Source organism: Salmo trutta, chromosome 30, assembly GCF_901001165.1.
Source record: "Salmo trutta chromosome 30, fSalTru1.1, whole genome shotgun sequence".
Taxonomy (NCBI): Eukaryota; Metazoa; Chordata; class Actinopteri; order Salmoniformes; family Salmonidae; genus Salmo; species Salmo trutta.
Genome location: NC_042986.1, coordinates 7749868 through 7774550, shown reverse-complemented (window position 1 = coordinate 7774550; position 24683 = coordinate 7749868). Strand labels below are relative to the sequence as shown.

The following is a 24683-nucleotide window of genomic DNA, read 5'->3' as shown; positions in this document are numbered from 1 at the left end:
CACCATGTAATCTGCGATGTCTTCAGGTGCGTCTCCCTCAGTGTCGAACTTAAAGGTGACCATCTTGTTGCTGTGGGTTTCCAGCTGACACTCCACCATGTTGTCCCCAGAGCCAGACACCTACGGAGCACAGGAAGATAAACCATGTTGTTCTGTTCAATGTCTTGGACATGATAACTTCTTGGACTTGACAACTTCTTGGACATGACAATTTATTGTAAACCTTTTACATCCTGAGAGGGATTCATATTATCAGGGATACTATACCTGGATCATACTCAGTTGAAATGCATGTGATCCTTTTTCTGCCCCCCGATAGGACAATCTCCTCTGAGACTTCACCCTCTCTAGTTTTCCATTGGCTAACAACATCTGTAGATCCCCATCCCCATTGGCTGGAACAGCACTGTGAGAGAGGTGTCAGACAAGCAAGAATCATGCACAACACATGAACATTGATGGTCCAAAAAATAGTACTCCATGTACAGTGGTGGGCATAGCCTTTTCTAACATGGAGGGCTTGACATTCAAAACAAAAAAACAAACGAACAATGACAACCGGTCCCTAGCCCTTCCCCTTGGTCCTAACCTTTGGATGTTTGCAGATCGGAAGGTTCTGGAAAGGTTTAAGTAGTGTAGTGGTGTAGCTTCCACCATATCACTTCAAACTTATTGATCTGCAAACATTGACCTGATAGGGCCGGGGGCAAGAGCAAGGAAGTAAATTGGGGCCGACGTTGAGAGTAGTGATGTGACACATACCCTGAAGAGGAGTGTCTCTCTGTGCCAGACTGGTTTGGACTCTCCTGTAGAGCCACATAAATACAGACAGACCAACGCACATACAAATACATACCGACATACAGAAAACAGCAAAAACCCACAAAGAAAAAATACATACCAAACCATTAGTTGACTGATACAAATAAAATTGAACAACTGAAATAAGAAATTGAACAAAAATGGACCTATTTTAATGTAAGTTAAAGGAAAAAACACTGGATCTGGTTGATGTCGTACTGGTTACTTTAAATCAGAACAAATACCATACAAACGTACTTAGCGTAACTGAGTAAAAGGCAATTTCCTTCAAAACGAAACAAAAATAATGTGTTTTATTGTGATTCAAAAAGGGTGTGGCCCTCGGAATACTCTACTGTATACACCCTTCTAGAACCGGCTGGATATTGGATGAAGATAGTGTAGTAGTGGAACAGTATACAGTAGTGGTAGAGTGGCGTGCACTTCTGTACCTGAGCAATGCCCAGCAGAGCAGGGTCACAGTCTTGGAGCGAGGTTGAGGTGGGGTGCAGCAGCGAGGGGGCGTTAGAATCAAGGGGCTGGGCAGCGGCGGCAACAGCCTGGGGAGAGGTCGGGCCCGAGGGGACATCAGCCAGGCCAGACAGGGTTAGTTGGCTCTCTGGTGGGGTGGGCTGGGTCTCTGGGCCAGGGGTAGCAGGATGGAGGGGTGGCAGAAAGGCAGGGTGGGGGTGAGACGATGTATGAGAAGGACTGGGGGGCATCTGTGGAAGATGGAGGGAAGGAGCCTGGGGAGGATTCAGAGGGGGCTGTTGCTCGGTGGTGGAGTCCGCCAATGCGGCCTCAGCGAGCTGGGTCTGGGTGTGGGCATGCGCTTGGGCCAGTGTCTGGGTGTGTGCCTGAGCTTGCATGGCCATCTGGGTGTGTGTGTGGGTGGGTAGCGACTGTGTCAGCTGAGCTTGGTGCTGGGGGGATGGTGGCGGACCTCCTGCTCCTGCTACTACCTGACTGTACAAGGGTAGTGCTCTAGTCTGAGTCCCGAGCTGGGGCACGTTACTGGGGGATGCTGTCTGTGCTGGGTTAACAGTGGGCTGCTGGGGCAACAGATGTGGGGGGATCTGAGGAAGCTGATAAGCCAGTTGACTTGGGTCGGGAATTGAGACTTGCTGATGCTGAGACTGCAGAGCCTGCTGAATTGGTGCTGGGGTTGTCTGAGCCTGAAGCTGCTCTGGGAGTTTCTGTTGTACGACTTGTGGAACCTGTTGCACCAGCTGTTGCTGTTGGTATTGCTCCATGGGAATGGGTTGAGGCAGCATAGATTTAGACTGGGCCTGAGGTATGTGTTGGTTTAACGGCTGCACCACAGCTGGGCATCCTGTTACTTGCAGTTGCTGCTGTTGTGGCTGTGGGACAGGCTGTACTTGTGGTTGTAGCTGTACCTGCTGGCCTTGGTTATACACTTGCCCGGTCTGTTGTTGTATGTGTTGAGGCGAAGCAGAGACCAAGGTGGTAGGGTCTATGACTGTGGAGGCAGGGGGCGCCATGACAGTTCCAACACCAACAGATCCAGGAGACAGCATCATCTGCTGGTACTGCACCATGGACTGCTGTTGCTCCAACAGTACCTGCTGCTGTTGCTGGGTAACTTGTTGTGTGATGTCCTGATGTTGTTGCAGGACTGGCTGTATGGCTTGCTGTTGGGTGGGCTGAGGTGTAGTGACATACTGCGGTGCCAGTAGTACAGCTGGAGCATGGGGGCGGAGTTGAGGCTGCGCTAGACCTGGGAGCTGAACACTGGGCTGCACTGGAGACTCGTGCTGGGGTTGGGCTTGGATCTGGCTGTGCATGGGGGTTATTGAGACTGGAGGTTGGGGTTGGGCCAGGGTTGGACTCTGCCTCATAGGAGGCATCATCTTAGTCTCAACAACTGCTGGAATCGGATTCAAAGCTTGGGTTGGATGCAGAGGCTGGGGAGTCTGCTGGATGAGTGACTGCACTGAAGCCTGGGTCTGTATTTGAGCTGGGATCTGATGGATAGCCTGTACTAGAGGAGCCTGGGACTGGATAGGGATCGGAGGACTTGGTGCCTGGATCGGGGCCACCACGTGAGGTGGAATCTGGACCTCGATCATCTGGGGCTGGGCTTTGAGTGGAGGCTGGGCCTGGAGTACTGGGATTGGGAAATGGCCCGGGCTCTGAGGGTGAGCTTCATTCTGAGCTTGAATCTGGGCCAGGACTTGGGCATGGGCTTGCACTACAGTCGGTGGAGCCTGGCTGGGAATCTGTGGCTGAACGGCTACAGGTTTGGCTCCCTGACCCTGGGCTTGGGCAGCCATCTGAGCTTGGACCTGCATGGCCTGTATAACCTCTGCTGCTGGTAGGGTTGGGGCTACAAGGGGGATCTGAGGCGGAGGTTCAATGACAGAGCTCTGATGGCCCTGCTGTTGTTGCTGGACAACATACGCTTGTTGTTGTTGCTCCAGTAATACAGCTTGTTGTTGTTGCTGCTGCTGTTGTTGTTGTTGCTGTTGTATCAGCGCTACTTGCTGTTGTTCTGTCACCTGCTGCTGCGTTAGGCTAGTGTGACTAGGTGGAAACATAGCAGTGTTTTGCTGTTGTTGTTGTTGTTGCAACAAACACACGTCAATTTGTTGCTGTTGAATCAAAGCTTGCAACTGCTCACATTGTTGCTGAATCAAAGTGGTCTCTTGTTTCTCGCTTTGTTGTAACTGAATATTGGCGGTTTGCTGCTGCGGTTGCCCAGTCTCTTGCTGTTGTTGAATCTGTTGCTGCTGCTGTTGTAGCAAAGCCTGTTGGTGCAGTCTCTCCGCTTGTTGTTGATGTAGCAACGCCTGCTGTTGCCGTTGTTGTTCGATCTGTTGTTGTAACAAAGCTTGCTGCTGTTGTAGCTCCAGCTGCTGTTGCAGTTGTGCCTGTTGTTGCTGTTGCTCCAATTGCTGCTGCTGTAAAACTGCTCGTTGCTGCTGAAGCTGTTGCTGTTGTAGCAGGGCTTGCTGTTGTTCCAACTGTTGCTGTAGCACAGCTTGCTGTGAGTCGATTGGATGACTGACGACCGCCTGTTGTTGTAGTTGGGTCGGTGGTTGCAGCACAGCTTGCTGTTGTTGATGCAGTGGTTGCTGCTGTTGTAGATCCATTTCTGGTTGTTGTTGGATCTGGCTCGCTTGGTGAGCCTCCAGTTGTTGTTGCTGCTGTAGGAGCGCTTGCTGCTGCTGTTGCTCGAACTGCTGTTGTTGCAACAGCGCTTGCTGTTGCTCCAGCTGTTGCTGCTGTAGTTGCGCCTGTTGTTGCTGTTGCTTTAAGGCTTGCTGTTGCTGCTGCTCTTGTTGCTGCTGCTGTAACATCGCTTGCTGCTGCTGTTGCTCAAATATTTGCTGCTGTAACAGCGCTTGCTGTTGCTCCAGTTGGTGCTGTTGTAGTCGTGCCTGTTGTTGCTTTTGTAGCAACGCCTGTTGCTGCTGTTGCTCAAGCTGCTGTTGTATGTACACTTGCTGTTGTTGTTCTAGTAACATCGCTTGTTGTTGTTGCTGATGTTCAATCTGGTGCTGCTGGTGTAGTAACAATGTTTGCTGCTGTTGCAGTTGTTGCTGCTGTTGTAGGTCGTTTAGCGGTGGTTGCACATAGGCTTGGGTTTGATCCACTTGCTGTAATGACAATGCCTGTTGTTGTTGCTGCTGTTGGTCCATTGATTGTTGTTGTGGTAGTAAGGCCTGCTGCTGAGGATGCTGTTGCATTTGCTGCTGCTGCTGAACCAAAGCTTGCTGCACATACACTTGCTGCTGAAGCTCAGTAGTTTGCTGCTGTTGGATTGCTATAGTCTGCTGCTGCTGCTCTATATGTTGCTGTATCAGTACCGCCTTCTGGGGAATTACATTGGCCTGTTGTTGTTGGTGTGGTTGTTGCTGCTGAAGCAGGGTGGTTTGTTGAGCCTCCATTTGCTGCTGCTGTGGCTCCATCAGTAACTGTTGTTGTTGAACAATGGTCTGCTGTTGGGTGATCATGAAAGGCTGTGCTTGCTGGGTTAAAGGCTGGGGTGTCATCTGGATGTCAGAGGCCTGCATGATGTTAGGAGTGACATTGGCCTGGGTCTGTTGTGGGAGAGGGATCATGGCCTCCATGCCACCAACCCCCACTAGTGCTGTTGGGTCTCCCACTGAAATGGGAGCTGGAAGAATGTTAAGCTGGGCTTGGGGCGAGACTGTGGGTGCGCAGGACTGGGAAGGGGCCATTGGTGCGATCTGTGATCCATCTGAATGGTATGACTGAGATGGTGTGAAGATAACCATCATGGGGTGACAGGGACATGGTCAGATGGAGTTATGGTGAGAGGGCAGGTAGGGGGAGATTGAGGTAAAGAGAGGAGGTAAGAGTAAGTATTGAATAAAGGGCAGACATTAATTATCAAAGGATTACACACATTCTTTAGAGGACATGAAAGCATTGTCATGATGAAGATTATTAACGTTTTTATTATCGTTAAAGCACATCTGATAAAATAGTTACGTGGATTGATTAAAAGCTATTCGGAATATATCAAGGTTCAAACTTGTTTTGTCCAGTAGAAAAGAGATGTTAGGGAGATGTTAAGAGAGTTGAACGGGATCGAGAGTCACTCACCTGAGAATACTGCTGTGGTACACCTGGTGAGACTTGCGTTGCCATAGCAACAGGCTGAACGTAAGTCTGCTGACCAACAGGTGCCCCACCACTGCTTTGACCGATGCACATGGCGGAAATCCCACCACTTTGACCAATAGGCACGTTCGGAACTCCTCCGCTCTGACCAATCGGGAGCATTTCGTGGTGGGCCAAAATTGCCTAAAAATAGATAACAGACAACACAATTGAGCATGATTAAAAGGTTGGCGATAAGATATCAATCTCTTTGTAAACTAGATTTTCCAAAACAGGAACAACTATAATATGATGTATGTTCCAAATGGCACCCTATTCTCTACATAGTGCACTACTTTTGGCCCTAGTCAAAAGTAGTCCACTACATAGGGAATAGGGTGTCCTTTGGGATGCCATATACTCACCGAGGCAGCAGCAGGGAGGCTGGGTTGAGAGAGCACGTATGACTCCCCTTGCTGTGGGTATGCCTGGCTCTGGCCACTGGTATAGGATTCACAGCTGGCTGAGCCAATGCTCTCACCTCCTGGAGTAAATACAAGGGCAAGAGTAAAATAGGAGTCTAGACAAACGCTACTTTGGGGATAAGGAAAATAATATAATTATCATTATATCCTATTCTAGGACTTTCTGCAACCAAATAATATGTTTATCTTAATATTCCACTTCGTTGCTGATATCTAACCCAGCACAGTCAGTAGGGAAACACAGTATACAGTCTTGCACCGTAAACAAATCTCTACAAGCCTCTGATTGATGGCATATTGGTCTGCTGTTGTACCTTTGGGCAGGCTCAGAGGATTCCCACTGTGGATCTGCTGCTGTTGCTTCACATGCTGATCCACCTCTGGTAGCTCCTCAACCTCCCCCTGCCCTCCTCCACCTCCCCCTGTCAGCCCAGCCACCCCAGGCCCCAGGGAGGAGAGGTGAGAGCAGGTGGCGGAGGTGAGGGTGGAGTCCCGTCTCTCATCAAAGCCTTGCTGCTGTTGGAGCAGCTGCTGCTGGCGTCTCTCACGGGACTTCTTGATGAGCGTGACGCGGTCGCGGATGGATTTACCCACCACCTTAGCATCACTCTCGTGGAAGAAGCCTGACTTCACCTGGATAGAGGAGGAGGGTGAGGGGTGGTGGGTAGACAGAGAGAGGGTAGACAGAGGAGAGAGAGCGAGAGAGAGGGTAGGTGGAGAGAGAGAGCGATAGATAGGCAGAGAGAAAAAGTTGAAAGCACGGCGAGGGAATGTAGGTTGGAGGCAACGACTAGCAAGGAAACCTTGATTAATAAGCAGTGGACTCTAATAGATCACACCTTTCCTATAGCCCTCCCACATACCCTGTAGTTCGTTCAACAGAGGTCCTAGTTATTCCTGCTCCGTCCTGCACTGCTCTCTCTTCTATCATTTTCACACTAATGTGCTGAGCCGAGCCAACCTTTACTGTACTGTTCTAGCCTGGGGCCATGCCAGAAAGGACAATCTAAAAAGAAAATATCAGAGCCTGCAGGATACAGTCTGGGTCTGCACCAAGGTGTGAATAAGGTATCAGTGTCTCACCATTTCTCTTTCTGCCTCCCTCTCCCTATCTGTTTCTCCTCCTAATCTCACCATCTCCGAAGCCACCTCCTCTGCGCTGTCGTTCTCCAGGTCGTAGCTGAACTCGATGGCCTCATTGTCTTTGTGTTTTCCCTTCAGCTTCTTTGGCTCCTCCACCCAGATCCTGAGGGCCAGGCAGTCCTGACAGCCCGTGTCTTCCTCCGCCAGCTCCACACGCACCCCTGTGTCCTCCCCGAAGAACGCATGGGTCAACAGGTCCCGGATGGACAGCCTGCAGACAGAGAGAACACATCAAGCTCGGAACAAATGCCCACTTCTTTCCCAAACAATGTGTGGCTTTTATTGGATAGGACAGTGAAGAACAGATGACAGGAAAGGTAGGAGAAGGGCGAGTCAGAAGGGCAGCGGGCTGGAGCTGAACCCATGCCCACTCTGGTATATGTTCCCGGGGTCAGCGGCACTAACCACTAGACTTTTTTTTTTTTTACAAGCGCTCTGCTGTTTAGCAAGGTTTGCAAAAGGCATTGCAACTCCTCCCATTACTATGAGAGAGAGAGCGGGAAGGGGGTCGAGAGAGGTCAAACCACTTGCCTCTGACTCTTGTCCTGGCGGATGCAGCACCCGATGATCTCTTTGATCTCTGGGTCGTTGACTTTATCGAAGCTGGCTGGTTTTATACCCTGTAGACAGAGAGGGGAGAGGGTGAGGTGACAGAACGGACAATGATATAGATGATGGACTACTCCGTCCTACACAGACAGTAATATACTTTAGATGGGACTCCTGTGCTACTTCAGAGAGTTAATCATGACGCAGTAATGAAGAAACCCTGTCTACAGTTAATGTACTGTCACATATACAGTATATTTAATAATTTACTGAATCTGAGGGAGGTTGGCGAGAAAATCAAGGGCAAGTCGGGAAAACGACAGACTCGGCCAAAGAGCCAAAGGGATTTTTGTGAAGAACGTTAGACGGAAAGATAATGTAGAAGTAGGGGAAAGTGAACCTATGCCGCAAAAGGGACAAGCCCAAAGGGACGGCGGTCCCAGACTTACGCTGGTGACTTTGCGGTAGATCTGCGCAGCGTTCTGGCACTCTGAGTAGGGGTATTCTGAGGTGGCCATCTCCAACATGCACATCCCAAAGGCGTAGACGTCAACAGACTCGTCATAATGTTCCTCGTACATCTCTGGAGCCATGAACTCAGGAGTACCTGGAAGACAGGGCACATTAGTCAATTGGAAAGGTAAAGCCGCACACCTTCAATACCCAGATGAAGATATTTTGAGACCAAAATGTCAGAAATTGGTGAAATAAGCATCAAGATTGCCATCATAGTCATGCTTGGACAGTGATGCTCAAAAGGTGCAACTTGTGTTTATTGAATATCATTTTGTCCTCTAACCTCCTCTGTCAGTAAAGGAGCATCATCAGATGCCCAGGAGTATACATTCTTTTAGGAAGAAGGTTACTCAGGAATCTATAGGGTCCACACTTACTGTAAACACAGACCACAGATCAGCTCTTAACATACACTTCCAGTGGCATTTAGTGCAACAGAGCTTGACCTTTGAGCAAGAATAACCACCGCAGAGACTGTACTCAGCTGATGATGCCTTCTTGGAGACTTGGGTCAGCTCATAAGATATTCACATTGTAGCAGAGTGACCACAGATTGTAAAAGCCATTCCCACAACACAGAGGTCCATTAGCTCAAGGGCCATTATCTCAAGTCTTACTCACAAGAGCTCTGGCATACCTATATGACCCATTCAAATACCATTCCCACAACATGACATAAGAAAACGACTGATCGATGGCCACCGGGAAACTGATGGCCGCTAGTTACCTATGACACTTTTGGCGAAGGAGGTCCTCATGAGAGTGGCCAATCCCAGGTCTCCGATCTTGACGGAGCCGGTAGGGCCGGTGATGAAGATGTTGTCACACTTGAGGTCCCTGTGGATGATGGGAGGGGTCCGGGTGTGGAGGAACTGGAGGCCCTTCAGGATCTGACGACACCAGCTCCTCAGGACCTTGGGCTTCATCACTTTGAAGCGCTTCAGGTACCTGCAGACAGGACAGGAGAGCACGGTTATAACTATACAGCAATGTGGCATGGTTTCTATGGAACAATCTCGTCGGTGTAACGCTATTTGCGAGCTGAGCAGGGGTGTGTGTGTCTGTGTGTGGGTGTCTTCTACCCACGTTTTGAGGGTTCCCGAGGTCATGAGTTCGGTGACCAGGACGATGCACTTCTTCCCTCGCAGCACTGACTCCCAGGAGTCATAGAAACGGACAATGTTAGGGTGCTGGAGGCCCTTCAGCATCTCTGCCTCCTCCTTAAAGCGCTGCTGCTCCGCCTTGGTCAGCTTACGGTCCTGTAGACACACAGGAATACACACAACGCAGGTTAGACATCCGAGAGAGAGTTCGGTTGTGAGATCAAGTCGCAAAGATTGATACCGGCACTACTGAATGCTCAAGCAGTTAGTTTTATTGGGCAACCCAAAAGGTCTTCATCAGGGAGAACATACCCACGGCCTATACAGCGTTCAGTGCTATTCTCCTACTTTTGTACAACAACAACAACAAAAATGAAGGATTTAGAGTGCTTAGGTCTGTATTCAAGAGGCATAGGTTCATACTTTCACCATACACTAAACTGGAAACCTATGACAAAAAAACTTTCAGGAGACAATGCATATACTAAACCTGAGACTTATTATGGGGAGCATGCTTTCAGGAAACAGTACTGTCAACAGAGCCAATACTGGAACACTATACTAATCAGGAAACAGTACTGTCAACAGAGCCAATACTGGAACACTATACTAATCAGGAAACAGTACTGTCAACAGAGCCAATACTGGAACACTATACTAATCAGGAAACAGTACTGTCAACAGAGCCAATACTGGAACATTATACCAATCAGGAAACAGTACTGCCAACAACAGAGCCAATACTGGAACATTATACCAATCAGGAAACAGTACTGCCAACAACAAAGCCAATACTGGAACACTATACTAATCAGGAAACAGTACTGTCAACAACAGAGCCAATACTGGAACACTATACCAAACAGGAAACAGTATCGTCAACAACAGAGCCAATACTGGAACACTATACCAATCAGGAAACAGTATTGTCAACAACAGAGCCAATACTGGAACATTATACCAATCAGGAAACAGTACTGTCAACAACAGAGCCAATACTGGAACACTATACCAATCAGGAAACAGTACTGTCAACAACAGAGCCAATACTGGAACACTATACCAATCAGGAAACAGTATTGTCAACAACAGAGCCAATACTGGAACATTATACCAATCAGGAAACAGTACTGTCAACAACGGAGCCAATACTGGAACACTATACCAATCAGGAAACAGTATTGTCAACAACAGAGCCAATACTGGAACACTATACCAATCAGGAAACAGTACTGTCAACAACAGAGCCAATACTGGAACACTATACCAATCAGGAAACAGTATTGTCAACAACAGAGCCAATACTGGAACATTATACCAATCAGGAAACAGTACTGTCAACAACAGAGCCAATACTGGAGCCTCACAGCACAGTTGAAAAACAGAAATCAAAACTGGACGATCTTTGGAGATAGATGGGAGGGGTTAAGGGGAGCTGAAGGATGGGACTAAAATGTAAAATATACCGTGTCCGTAAAATTTATATAGTATGTATTATTTAAAATAATATATGATTATAAAATAAATATATATGGGGGATTGGAAATGACGCAGGCAAGTACATTGATAGAATCCACAATCTATTTGCAATATTAAAGCTGATACACCCCCTAAAAAAATAAACAAATAGTGGAGCAATATAACCGATCAGTCAGCCCTCCTCACTACCAAGCAACCATATTTCATGTAATTTAACACCTACCACCACTAGATGGCGCAAGCAGGATATAGTTTCATCTGCATGAGTGGAGACAACACCCACCTCAGCCTATAAGACACTTCTGCGGCATCTGCCAGGCTGCCATTGGGCCTAGTATGGCGGATGCTGCAGAAATCCCTGGCTCCAGCAGAGTATCCCACTGGGAATAACACTCACACATGCATGCACACGCACACACAGACGTATGCTGGCGCACACACATGCGTGCACACACACACACACACACACACACACACACACACACACACACACACACACACACACACACACACACACACACACACACACACACACACACACACACACACACACACCAGGCTACTGACTGGGCCCTCTGTTGGTTACTTACAGTAAGCAATAAAGGCCTGAAGGGGTGTGGTATATGGCCAATATACCACGGCTAAGGGCCATTCTTATGCACGACGCAACTCTGAGTGTCTGGATACAGCCTTTATCCGTGGTATATTGGCCATATACCGCAAACCCCCGAGGTGCCGTATTGCTATTATAAACTGGTGACCAACGTAATTAGAAGAGTAAAACCTGTGGTATACTTTCAGCCAACCAGCATTCAGAGCTCAAACCACCATTATAAAAGGCAAATAAGCAAATAATATACCACTATGAACCGCTGAGTGACTATACATTTATAGCTTAGTCATTTCCCAAATGGCAGCTGTCCTAACAATTGTCATCGTTAAAGGAACAAAGCAAGCATTGTGTTTTTTTAGTGGTCGTTTTGACCTCTGTTGACCTTGCCACTTGTGGTCTCTTACGCATCATTCAACATCACGCTATAGTCTGAATAGGACAACAACCAAAGGTCATGACCTGAGGCGGGAGACAACAGACGTGACAATTGCAACAAGTGGTGACAAGGCAAGGCCATATTGCAAAACAAACAAAGAAACTACAAAACAAAGATGTACATGAAAACAACTATGATCTCCTCACTAGCACCTGTCAAGTACATGAAAACAACTATCATCTCCTCACTAGCACCTGTCAAGTACATGAAAACAACTATCATCTCCTCACTAGCTCCTGTCAAGTACATGAAAACAACTATCATCTCCTCACTAGCACCTGTAAAGTACACGAAAACAACTATCCTCTCCTCACTAGCTCCTGTCAAGTACATGAAAACAACTATCATCTCCTCACTAGCACCTGTAAAGTACACGAAAACAACTATCCTCTCCTCACTAGCTCCTGTCAAGTACATGAAAACAACTATCATCTCCTCACTAGCACCTGTCAAGTACATGAAAACAACTATCATCTCCTCACTAGCACCTGTCAAGTACATGAAAACAACTATCATCTCCTCACTAGCACCTGTCAAGTACATGAAAACAACTATCATCTCCTCACTAGCTCCTGTCAAGTACATGAAAACAACTATCATCTCCTCACTAGCACCTGTCAAGTACATGAAAAGAAACAGATTTAAATGGTTAAATGGTCAGTGGGATTCCTGCCATAGCAATAACACAAACACAACACACATCCCTAAAATAGCATTCATATGTTGCTTTCCATTTACCTCTTCCATTTACTTAAAGGCTATGTGTTCATGAATTACTGTCTGAAGGGAGAGGGGCTACTACTGCAGACATTTCATTCTAAATCAGATTTACTTCTGATTTCCATGTAATGCAGTTTCCCTCATAAAATCCCTCCCCTCGTCTCTCCCTCTCGCTTGGTCTCTGCATCGTGAAGTCTAAGATCCATCTCTTCCAACTCAATGTCCTTTTCTGGAAGTGAAAGCCACCTCTCTCCTATTTGCCCCCTCCTCCTCCCTCTTGGCACTGTCATCCCTCTCTCTCTCCTATATTCGCTAGCTTGAACTGAGCGTCAACAGCAAGACTGCTGCTTTATTGTCAGAGCTAAAAATAATACCCTGGACTTGGGACTGCCCCTTTGCCTCGACTCCCTGCTGTTTCACTGTCTGAATGGCTTGATGTGTCTGTCTGGGTCTCAGTGGCTGTCTGTGCAGTAGGCCTATGCCTTTCGGTTAGTCTGTGTCCCTGCATTGAACTGTTTAACAACGGTGTCTCTACATCTGTGTAGCTAACTCCCTAACAGTGTCTGATTTTGTGCGTTGGTTTCTGTTGATCACAGGCTAGTCTCACAGTCATCTGTCAGTGTGCATAATCAGAGCATCAGTTTGTGTCACTGCTTGTCGTCTGTGTGTCTCTTGTCTGGCCATCTAACTCCATATTCTCTGTGCATCCTGCAGCTCTTCCCTGTGTATCTATTGTGTGGTTTCCAGTGTCTGGTCAGATGATCTGGGGTAAGCAAAGGTCACTGGGGTCAATTATCATCACAATCAGTTCAGTCATGTCATGGTGGCAAAAGACAAACATACATGCACGCATGCACGCACAAAGAAAAAACACACACATCTGCTCTCTATAATATGAAAGGCAGGGGAATAGATGCATAGGGGCTGCATAAATAAAACATTAATTATGAAGACTGCTTAACATACAATACTATTAATGCTGACAACGGAAAGGAAATCTCAATGATATATACACTACCGTTCAAAAGTTTAGGGTCACTTAGAAATGTCCTTGTTTTTTGAAAGAAAAGCACATTTTTGTCACCTTAAAATAACATCAAATTGATCAGAAATACAGTGTAGACATTGTTAATGTTGTAAATGACTATTGTAGCTGGAAACGGTTGATTTTTTTATGGAATATCTACATAGGCGTACAGAGGCCCATTATCAGTAACCATCACTCCTGTGTTCCAATGGCACGTTGTGTTAGCTAATCCAAGTTGATCATTTCAAAAGGCTAATTGATCATTAGAAAACCCTTTTGCAATTGTGTTAGCACAGCTGAAAACTGTTGTCCTGATGAAAAAAGCAATAAAACTGGACTTCTTTAGACTAGTTGAGTATCCAGCTAATCGTTAGCTGTCTTATCGGCTGCTATCTGAATAGGTCTATTGGCCAATTTTCTTGGGCCACTATAACTATTTCTGCCAATTGGATTGGTCCCCTCTACCACACGGAACCCCACTAATCTACCAACGGAAACGCACGAGGTGCCTAAAAACAGACCATCTTCTGCCAACTTACCCATGGCCCGGCTAGCTGTCTGAATCGCCGTGACCGCAACCGACCTCACTACTCACTGGACCCTTTTGATCACTTGGCTAAGCATGCCTCTCCTTAATGACAATATGCCTTGTCCATTGCTTTTCTGGTTAGTGTTTATTGGCTTATTTCACTGTAGAGCCTCTAGCCCTGCTCATTATACCTTATCCAACCTCTCAGTTCCACCACCCACACATGCGATGACATCACCTGGTTTCAATGATGTTTCTAGAGACAATATCTCTCTCATCATCACTCAATGCCTAGGTTTACCTCCACTGTATTCACATCCTACCATACCTTTGTCTGTACATTATACCTTGAAGCTATTTTATCGCCCCCAGAAATCTGCTCCTTTTACTCTCTGTTCCGGACGTCCTAGACGACCAATTCTCATAGCTTTTAGCCGTACCCTTATCCTACTCCTCCTCTGTTCCTCTAGCGATGTAGAGGTGAATCCAGGCCCTGCAGTGCCTAGCTTCACTCCTATTCCACAGGCGCTCTCTTTTGATGACTTCTGTAACCGTAATAGCCTTGGTTTCATGCATGTTAACATTAGAAGCCTCCTCCCTAAGTTTGTTTTATTCACTGCTTTAGCACACTCTGCCAACCCGGATGTCCTAGCCGTGTCTGAATCCTGGCTTAGGAAGACCACCAAAAACTCTGAAATCTCCATCCCTAACGACAACATTTTCAGACAACATAGAACGGCCAAAGGGGGCGGTGTTGCAATCTACTGCAGAGATAGCCTGCAGAGTTCTGTCCTACTATCCAGGTCTGTACCCAAACAATTTGAACTTCTACTTTTAAAAATCAACCTCTCTAAAAACAAGTCTCTCACCGTTGCCGCCTGCTATAGACCACCCTCTGCCCCCAGCTGTGCTCTGGACAGCATATGTGAACTGATTGCCCACCATCTATCTTCAGAGCTCGTGCTGCTAGGTGACCTAAACTGGGACATGTTTAACACCCCAGCCACCCTACAATCTAAGCTTGATGCCCTCAATCTCACACAAATTATCAATGAACCTACCAGGTACCACCCCAAAGCCGTAAACACAGGCACCCTCATAGATATATCCTAACCAACTTGCCCTCTAAATACACCTCTGCTGTTTTCAACCAAGATCTCAACGATCACTGCCTCATTGCCTGCATCCGTAATGGGTCAGCGGTCAAACTACCTCCACTGATCACTGTCAAACGCTCCCTGAAAAACTTCAGCAAGCAGGCCTTTCTAATCGACCTGATTGACCTCATCCCTTCAGTAGAGGACCATCTTAAGTAAGCATGCCCCATTCAAGAAATGTAGAACCAGGAACAGATATAGCCCTTGGTTCTCTCCAGACCTGACTGCCCTTAACCAACACAAAAACATCCTGTGGCGTTCTGCATTAGCATCGAACAGCCCCCGTGATATGCAACTTTTCAGGGAAGTTAGAAATCAATATACACAGGCAGTTAGAAAAGCAAAGGCTAATTTTTTCAAGCAGAAATTTACTTCCAGCAACACAAACTCAAAAAAGTTCTGGGACACTAAAGTCCTTGGAGAATAAGAGCACCTCCTCCCAGCTGCCCACTGCACTGAGGATAGGAAACTCTGTCACCACCGATAAATCCACTATAATTGAGAATTTCAATAAGCATTTTTCTACGGCTGGCCATGCTTTCCACCTGGCTACCCCTATCCCGGTCAACAGCACTGCACCCCCCACAGCAACTCGCCCAAGCCTTCCCCATTTCTCCTTCTCCCAAATCCAGTCAGTTGATGTTCTGAAAGAGCTGCAAAATCTAGACCCCTACAAATCAGCCGGGCTAGACAATCTGGACCCTTTCTTTCTAAAATTATCTGCCGAAATTGTTGCAACCCCTATTACTAGCCTGTTCAACCTCTCTTAAGTGTCGTCTGAGATTCCAAAAGATTGGAAAGCAGCTGCGGTCATCCCCCTCTTCAAAGGGGGGACACTCTTGACCCAAACTGCTACAGACCTATATCTATCCTACCCTGCCTTTCTAAAGTCTTCGAAAGCCAAGTCAACAAACAGATTACCGACCATTTCGAATCCCACCACACCTTCTCCGCTATGCAATCTGGTTTCAGAGCTGGTCATGGGTGTACCTCAGCCACGCTCAAGGTTCTAAATGATATCTTAACCTCCATCGATAAGAAACAATACTGTGCAGCCGTATTCATTGACCTGGCCAAGGGTTTCGACTCTGTCAATCACCACGTCCTCATCGGCAGCCTCAATAACCTTGGTTTCTCAAATGATTTCCTCGCCTGGTTCACCAACAACTTCTCTGATAGAGTTCAGTGTGTCAAATCGGAGGGCCTGTTGTCCGGGCCTCTGGCAGTCTCTATGGGGGTGCCACAGGGTTGAATTCTTGGGCCGACTCTTTTCTCTGTATACATCAATGATGTCGCTCTTGTTGCTGGTGAGTCTCTGATCCACCTCTACGCAGACGACACCATTCTGTATACTTCTGGCCCTTCTTTGGACACTGTGTTAACAACCCTCCAGACAAGCTTCAATGCCATACAACTCTCCTTCCATGGCCTCCAACTGCTCTTAAATACAATTAAAATAAATGCATGCTCTTCAACCGATCGCTGCCTGCACCTGCCCGCCCGTCCAGCATCACTACTCTGGACGGTTCTGACTTAGAATATGTGGACAACTACAAATACCTAGGTGTCTGGTTAGACTGTAAACTCTCCTTCCAGACTCACATCAAACATCTCCAATCCAAAGTTAAATCTAGAATTGGCTTCCTATTTCGCAACAAAGCATCCTTCACTCATGCTGCTAAACATACCCTCGTAAAACTGACCATCCTACCGATCCTCGACTTCGGCGACGTCATTTACAAAATAGCCTCCAATACACTACTCAATAAATTGGATGCAGTCTATCACAGTGCCATCCGTTTTGTCACCAAAGCCCCATATACTACCCACCACTGCGACCTGTACGCTCTCGATGGCTGGCCCTCGCTTCATACTCATCGCCAAACCCACTGGCTCCAGGTCATCTACAAGACCCTGCTAGGTAAAGTTCCCCCTTATCTCAGCTCGCTGGTCACCATAGCAGCACCCACCTGTAGCACGTGCTCCAGCAGGTATATCTCTCTGGTCACCCCCAAAGCCAATTCCTCCTTCGGCCGCCTCTCCTTCCAGTTCTCTGCTGCCAATGACTGGAACGAACTACAAAAATCTCTAAAACTGGAGACACTTATCTCCCTGACTAGCTTTAAGCACCAGCTGTCAGAGCAGCTCACACATGTACATAGCCCATATATAATTTAGCCCAAACAACTACCTCTTCCCCTACTGTATTTATTTATTTATTTTGCTCCTTTGCACCCCATTATTTGCACTTTCTTCCACTGCAAATCTACCATTCCAGTGTTTTACTTGCTATATTGTATTTACTTCGCCACCATGGCCTTTTTGCCTTTCCTCCCTAATCTCACCTCATTTGCTCACTTTGTATATAGACTTATTTTTCTACTATATTATTGACTGTAGGTTTGTTTTACTCCATGTGTAACTCTGTGTTGTTGTATGTGTCAAACTGCTTTGGTTTATGTTGGCCAGGTCGCAATTGTAAATGAGAACTTGTTCTCAACTTGCCTACATGGTTAAATAAAGGTAAAATAAAATAAAAATAAAATCTGGAGCATCAGCAATTCTGGGTCCGATTACAGGCTCAAAATGGCAAAAAACTAAGTACTTTCTTCTGAAACTCGTCAGTCTATTCTTGTTCTGAGAAATGATGGCTATTCCATGCGAGAAATTGCTAAGAAACTGAAGATCTCGTACAACGCTGTGTACTACTCCCGTCACAGAACAGCACAAACTGGCTCTAACCAGATTAGAAAGAGGAGTGGGAGGCCCCGGTGCACAACTAAGCATGAGGACAAGTACATTAAAGTGTCTAGTTTGAGAAACAGACGCCTAACAAGTTCTCAACTGGCAGCTTCCTTAAATAAACTCAGCAAAAAAATAAATGTCCTCTCACTGTCAACTGTGTTTATTTTCAGCAAACTTAACATGTTTAAATATTTGTATGAACATAAGATTCAACAACTTAGACAAAATCTGAACAAGTTCCACAAACATGTGACTAACAGAAATTGAATAATGTGTCCATGAACAAAGGGGGGGGGGGTCAAAATCAAAAGTAACAGTCAATGCAGCTGGTGGCCACACCAGATACTAAGTACTGCAGTGCATCTCCTCCTCATGGACTGCACCAGATTTGCCAATTCTTGCTGTGAGATGTTACCCCACTCTTCCACCAAGGTACCTGCAAGTTTCCGGACATTTCTGGGGTGGAATGGCCCTAGCCCTCACCCTCCGATCCAACAGGTCCCAGACGTGCTCAATGGGATTGAGATCCGGGCTCTTCGCTGGCCATGGCAGAACACTGACATTCCTGTCTTGCAGGAAATCACGCACAGAACGAGCAGTATGGCTGGTGGCATTGTCATGCTGGAGGGTCATGTCAGGGTGAGCCTGCAGGAAGGGTACTACATGAGGGAGGAGAATGTCTTCCCTGTAACGCACAGTGTTGAGATTACCTGCAATGACAACAAGCTCAGTCCGATGATGCTGTGACACACCGCCCCAGACCATGACGGACCCTCCACCTCCCAAATTGATCCCGCTCCAGAGTACAGGCCTCGGTGTAACACTCATTCCTTCGACAATAAACGCGAATCCGACCATCACCCCTGGTGAGACAAAACCGCGACTCGTCAGTGAAGAGCAATTTTTGCCAGTCCTGTCTGGTCCAGCGACGGTGGGTTTGAACGGTAGTGTATATGGTGTGTATATATATTATCATTGACAACAATGGTTTGATAACATTCCAAGATTTGAAAGATACATACACATTACCAGGCAACTCCTTTTTTTCTGTATGTACAATTTAGGTCAGCTATGCTGGCATATGGAGTCCCTTGGGAAACCTAACCATCCAATTTATGGGATTTATAAAAAAATTATCTGGGCTCCCGAAAAGACTGATCTCTATAATATATAAACAACTTTTGTAAAGCTCATATTCCGAGCTAGCTGTTAAAAAAGTATTGTCTACAGATCTAATTGAATCTGAACAACTCTTTAACTGCAACAGAATATGGAAAAATATTACTTTGGCGTACCGTAATCTGAATTTATTGTAATTTGTTCAGACTGTATTTAACACCAAGGGAATGTTTGACGATGAAATTGGCCCCAACTCCCAACTGTTCACTTTGTCCCCTAAATCAGGTAGGCGCATTCCTTCATATGATGTGCGAAACATGGTTTCCTGGTGGAGAGGGAAGATGTGGGCTGAGGTGGATGGGGACTAAGAGGGAGAATGGGTTGGGGTTATCTTTGTTTGCAAAACTTAACAAAAAGTAGGTCACAATCTCCTGCATAGACCTGAGGTGATACAGTTTTTAAGCCCATCAATACGAGTTATATGTGAAACATAATTTTCTGTCAGGCAAGCAGGGATACCTGGGGCGGCAGGTAGCCTAGTGGTTAGAGCGTTGGGCTAGTAACTGAATGGTTGCTAGATCAAATCCTCGAGCTGACAAGGTCAAAATCTGTCGTTCTGAACAAGGCAGTAAACCCACTGTTCCTAGGCCGTCATTGTAAATACGAATTTGTTCTTAACTGACTTGGCTAGTTAAATAAAGGTAAAATGAAAATTGTAAGTGAATGTGGCCCCTCACTGGTAACGTAGCTGATTTGTTTCCCCTTTACCGACTAGGCAATGCTGTATGTTAGCCTAATGTTTTACCTTCTGTATGTCATGTGGGTGATTTTTGTTTTACTGTCTGACTGCTGTGCTTGACTTTGGCAGGAGCTCACCGGAGCTGAGTACCTGCACATCAAATGTTCTACTGCTTGAGCTCCTGTTCCTCTTATAAAATAATAGCTCAAAAGCATTGTGGTGCTCCTGCACCTAAATATAAACCGTACCGGCACACAAAATGAGTACCCGGAACCTTTTTCAGTCTAAGTCAAGCACTGTTTGACTGACTGTGTGACTCGTAGCCTCGTTGGCTGACCTTCTGCTTAACAGGTGTCTGAGCAAAAACAGTCTCATGGTTTGGTTGGGGTCACGTCTTAATCTGTTTACAAGCCTTTGGCTTGTGACTGTGGCCTGAGTAACGGGCCAGGAACTGGGACTGGAGACGCAGTGCCACAGCACATTGCCAAAACACATTATCAAACAGGCTGTCTTAATGTCATTCTTTTTTTTTTTGCCTTTTTATTTAACTAGGTAATTCAGTTAAGAACAAATACTTATTTACAATGACAGCCTACCCTGGCCAAACCCTCCCCTAACCCGGATGACGCCGGGCCAATTGTGAGCCGCACTATGGGACTCTCGATCACGGCCGGTTGTGATACAGCCCGGGATCTAACCCGGGTCTGTGGTGAGGCTTCTAGCACTGCGATGCTGCGCCACTCAGGATCCCAAAGTGTTACAGGCTTGTCAAAGGAGACACCAGAAAAACAGACTACTAAACACTTTACCAATACGTATAACATTACCAAACACATTATCAAACAGAACATCTTTTGTTTACATACACATTTTATACATTTAGCCGCACTGCTTCTTGACACAATGCCCACTTAACCCGGAAGCCAGCCGCAGCAGTGTGCCAGAGGAAACATTGTATACCTGGCGACCGTGTCAGCGTGCACTGCACCCGGCCCACCACAGGAGTCGCTAGTGCGCGATGGGACAAGGACATCCCTGCCGGCCAAAACGTCCTCTAACCCGGACGACACTGTGCCAATTGTCCCCCGCCCCATGGGTCTCCCGGTCGCAGCCGGCTGCGACAGAGCCTGGACTCGAACTCAGAATCTCTAGTGGCACAGCTAGCACTGCGATCCAGTGCCTTACAGGCTGTCTACACTGACTTGCAAAATAAATGTAGAAAACTATGTTATTCAATTATTGCACCCACACTGCTCGCGCGCGCCAATGAGCATCGGCGTTGCCAAGGGCTAAAATAGAAATCAGTTCTATTTCTGACGCAGATCACGCTGCAAGTCCTGCCTCTCCCATAGCCTCATTGGTTTATAGAAGCAGGTACCCACGTGCCATCTCCTCATTGGTTATACCCACTTGGGTGACTGAAAGATGAACGAGGTCAGTGGCGGTAATTCACCTAATTTATGAAAGTTGCCGATCGCAATATAAAGTCAAGAGAAGAAAAAGCCTGGAAGGAAGAGAGATGACTAGAAACGATTCCGTTGACCATTTTATGTGTGGATTAATTGGCGGAGTAGAGGACCTTGTGCATTTCAGGTAAAATAACACATTACCGAATACTTTTTATTGGATTTAATGGTCAACAATAGCCATGTCAGACATTCAATCATATTGACAAATTTTATTTTTCACTGCAACTCAGGGACTCAATGCTAAAATACACATTACCAAACACATTGCCACACTGAGAATACAGACCATTATTAGTACACGTACAAACGTTGTGTAATGTATTTATCTCTTGTTTTCCTCTGACAGCTACAGCCAGGGGGTGTTTTGGTTTAGGAGCTCAAAATAGCTGTGTTACAACAACCAGCTAAGTGGTGCAACTACATTCACAGTCAACCTCCCAAATGGCACCCTGTTATCTATATAGTCCACTACTTCTGACCAGGGAATAGGGTGCCAATAGGTTGAAGTCATTGATCAACTGCAGAAGTACTGGACTATTTTCTTTCTTTCTGCTTGCATTTTGATGTGTGTATTTTCTGTAATTGATGTAATTCAGGGCTCATCTGTGAAAAAGATCTTGGTCTCAGCATGACTGCCTGATAAATGTTAAATAAATAAAATATTGATGACCCCACTAACAGTAGATAATGGTGTATTTTGTTGTGTAGAAGCAGTAGGTGTATAGATTATTACATGGATGCATTCCAAAATGGCACCCTATTCTCTAAATAGTACACAACTTTTGACCAGAGCCCTATGGGCACTGTGAGCACCCTAATGGGCACTATATAGGGAATAGGGTGCCATTTGAGACCCACACCATATGTATCACACCACTTAGTAACAAGGATATTCACTCAGAGGGACTGCAGAGAGACACCCACAGCCTGCTGTACACAATAGGCCTCTTTCATAGCTCTTTCTCTCCATTTTCTTCCTCTGTTTCTCTCTCTTTGTTACTCTGTTGCTCCCTCCTTCATTTGTCTCGTGGTCAACTTGATCTTACAAGTTGGAGTCTGTCTATTTTCCTCCCCCTTTTTTAATGATGTCCTGTTTGTTTCTGGTTTTTCTTTACTCTTATTTTACCAGGTAAGTTGACTGAGAACACATTCTCATTTACAGCAACGACCTGGGGAATAGTTACAGGGTAGAGGAAGGGGGGGGGGGGGGGGGTGAACGAGCCAATTGGACGCTGGGGATGATTATGTGGTATGAGATAGAAAATTATGGTATGAGGTCCGGAGTGGAAATTTAGCCAGGACACCGGGGTTAACACTCCTACTCTTACGATAAGTGCTATTGGATCCTTAGTGACCACAGAGAGTCAGGACACCCTTTTAACGTCCCATCCGAAAGACGGAACCCTACACTGTGCAATGTCTCAAACGCGTGTTTGTCCTTCACCTACGGTATCACATCATGTACTCCCAGTTTGTTTGCTTTGCTGGAGAAAGAAAGTGTGTAAATATTTTCATAGCCTAATAGTTTTTGTAAACCACATAGTATTGATTTGTCTCATGTGTATCTAGTAGCTGGCCCCCGTACTGTGAAATGTGATTCTGGGTTCTGAGAATACATACACTACCTTTCAAAAGTTTGGGGTCACTTAGAAATGTCCTTGTTTTTGAAAGAAAAACACTTTTTTTTGTCCATTTTCAAATAACATAAAATTTATCAGAAATACAGTGTAGACATTGTTAATGTTGTAAATGACTATTGTAGCTGGAAATGGCAGATTTTTTTTTATTTATTTTTATGGAATATCTACATAGACGTACAGAGGCCCATTATCAGCAACCATCACTCCTGTGTTCCAATGGCACGTTGTGTTAGCTAATCCAAGTTGATAATTTTAAAAGGCTAATTGATCATTAGAAAACCCTTGAGCAATTATGTTATCACAGCTGAAAACTGTTGTTCTGATTAAAGAAGCAATAAAACTGGACTTCTTTAGACTAGTTGAGTATATGGAGCATCAGCATTTTTGGGTTTGATTACAGGCTCAAATTGGCCAGAAACATAACTTTCTTCTGAAACTCGTCAGTCTATTCTTGTTCTGAGAAATGATGGCTATTCCATGCGAGCAATTGACAAGAAACTGAAGATCTCGTATAATGCTGTGTACTACTCCCTTCACAGAACAGCGCAAACTGGCTCTAACCAGAAAAGAAAGAGGAGTGGGAGGCCCCGGTGCACAACTGAGCAAGAGGACAAGTACATTAGAGTGTCTAGTTTGAGAAACAAAGGTCTCACAAGTCCTCAACTGGCAGCTTCATTAAATAGTACCCGCAAAACATCAGTCTCAATGATAACAGTGAAGAGGCGACTCCGGGGTTGCAAAGAAAGCCATATCTCCGACTGGCCAATAAAAATAAAAGATCAAGATGGGCAAAAGAACACAAACACTGGACAGAGGAACTGCCTAGAAGGCCAGCATCGCCTCTTCACTGTTGATGTTGAGACTGGTGTTTTGCGGGTACTATTTAACAAAACACCACTGTACTTTGGTCACCTTCCACCGCAGATGCGGAAGGCCAACAGAGGCGGATGCGCTGAATTGCCCAAGCAAAAAAAAAAAATTATCACATACATTTCGTCATGTAGTGTGACAGTACACCCGCTCGTCAAACATCTCATTCCAAAATCATGGGCATTAATATGCTGCTATAACAGCCTCTTCTGGGAAGGCTTTCCACTAGGTGTTTGAACATTCCTGCGGAGACTTGCTTCCATTCCACAAGAGCATTAGTGAGGTCGGGCACTGATGTTGGGCGATAAGGCCTGGCTCGCAGTCGGCGTTCCAATTCATCCCAAAGGTGTCCGATGGGGTTGAGGTCAGGGCTCTGTGCAGGCCAGTCAAGTTCTTCCACACCGATCTCAACAAACCATTTCTGTATGGACCTTGTTTTGTGCACGGAGGCATTGTCATGATGAAACAGGAAAGGGCCTTCTCCAAACTGTTGCCACAAAGTTGGAAGCACAGAATCGTCTAGGATGTCATTGTATGCTGTAGTGTTAAGATTTCCCTTCACTGGAACTAAGAGGCCTAGCCCGAACCATGAAAAACATCCCCAGACCATTATTCCTCCTCCACCAAACTTTACAGTTGGCTCTATGCATTGGGGTAGGTAGCGTTCTCCTGGCATTTGGCAAACCCAGATTAGTCCTTTGGACTGCCAGATGGTGAAGCGTGGTGCGGCTGCTAGGCCATGTAAACCCGTTTCATGAAGCTCCAGGCGAACAGTTCTTGTGCTGACGTTGCTTCCAGCGGCAGTTTGGAACTCGGTAGTGAATGTTGCAACCGAGGACAGAGGATTTTTACAGGCTACGCACTTCAACACACGGCAGGCCCGTTCTGTGAGCTTGTGTGGCCTACCACTTCGCGGCTGAGCCACTGTTTCTCCTAGACGTTTCCATTTTACA

The 24683-nt window shown here is 46.2% G+C and overlaps 1 protein-coding gene across 2 annotated transcripts in view; it reads right to left on the bottom strand.

Moving 5' to 3' along the window:
* Positions 1-24683, bottom strand: part of LOC115167815 (serine/threonine-protein kinase WNK2) — a 73445-nt gene that overhangs the window by 21504 nt on the left and 27258 nt on the right. For both annotated transcript variants that reach the window (XM_029722449.1, XM_029722450.1), the window contains exons 3-14: positions 9171-9343; positions 8812-9032; positions 8018-8175; positions 7551-7639; positions 7011-7230; positions 6191-6509; positions 5817-5935; positions 5395-5595; positions 1254-5039; positions 763-806; positions 268-406; positions 4-120 (exon numbers count right to left, since the gene is read on the bottom strand). In XM_029722449.1, coding sequence (XP_029578309.1) covers positions 4-120; positions 268-406; positions 763-806; positions 1254-5039; positions 5395-5595; positions 5817-5935; positions 6191-6509; positions 7011-7230; positions 7551-7639; positions 8018-8175; positions 8812-9032; positions 9171-9343 — 5586 coding nt within the window. The remainder of the gene's footprint in view (positions 1-3; positions 121-267; positions 407-762; positions 807-1253; positions 5040-5394; positions 5596-5816; positions 5936-6190; positions 6510-7010; positions 7231-7550; positions 7640-8017; positions 8176-8811; positions 9033-9170; positions 9344-24683) is intronic.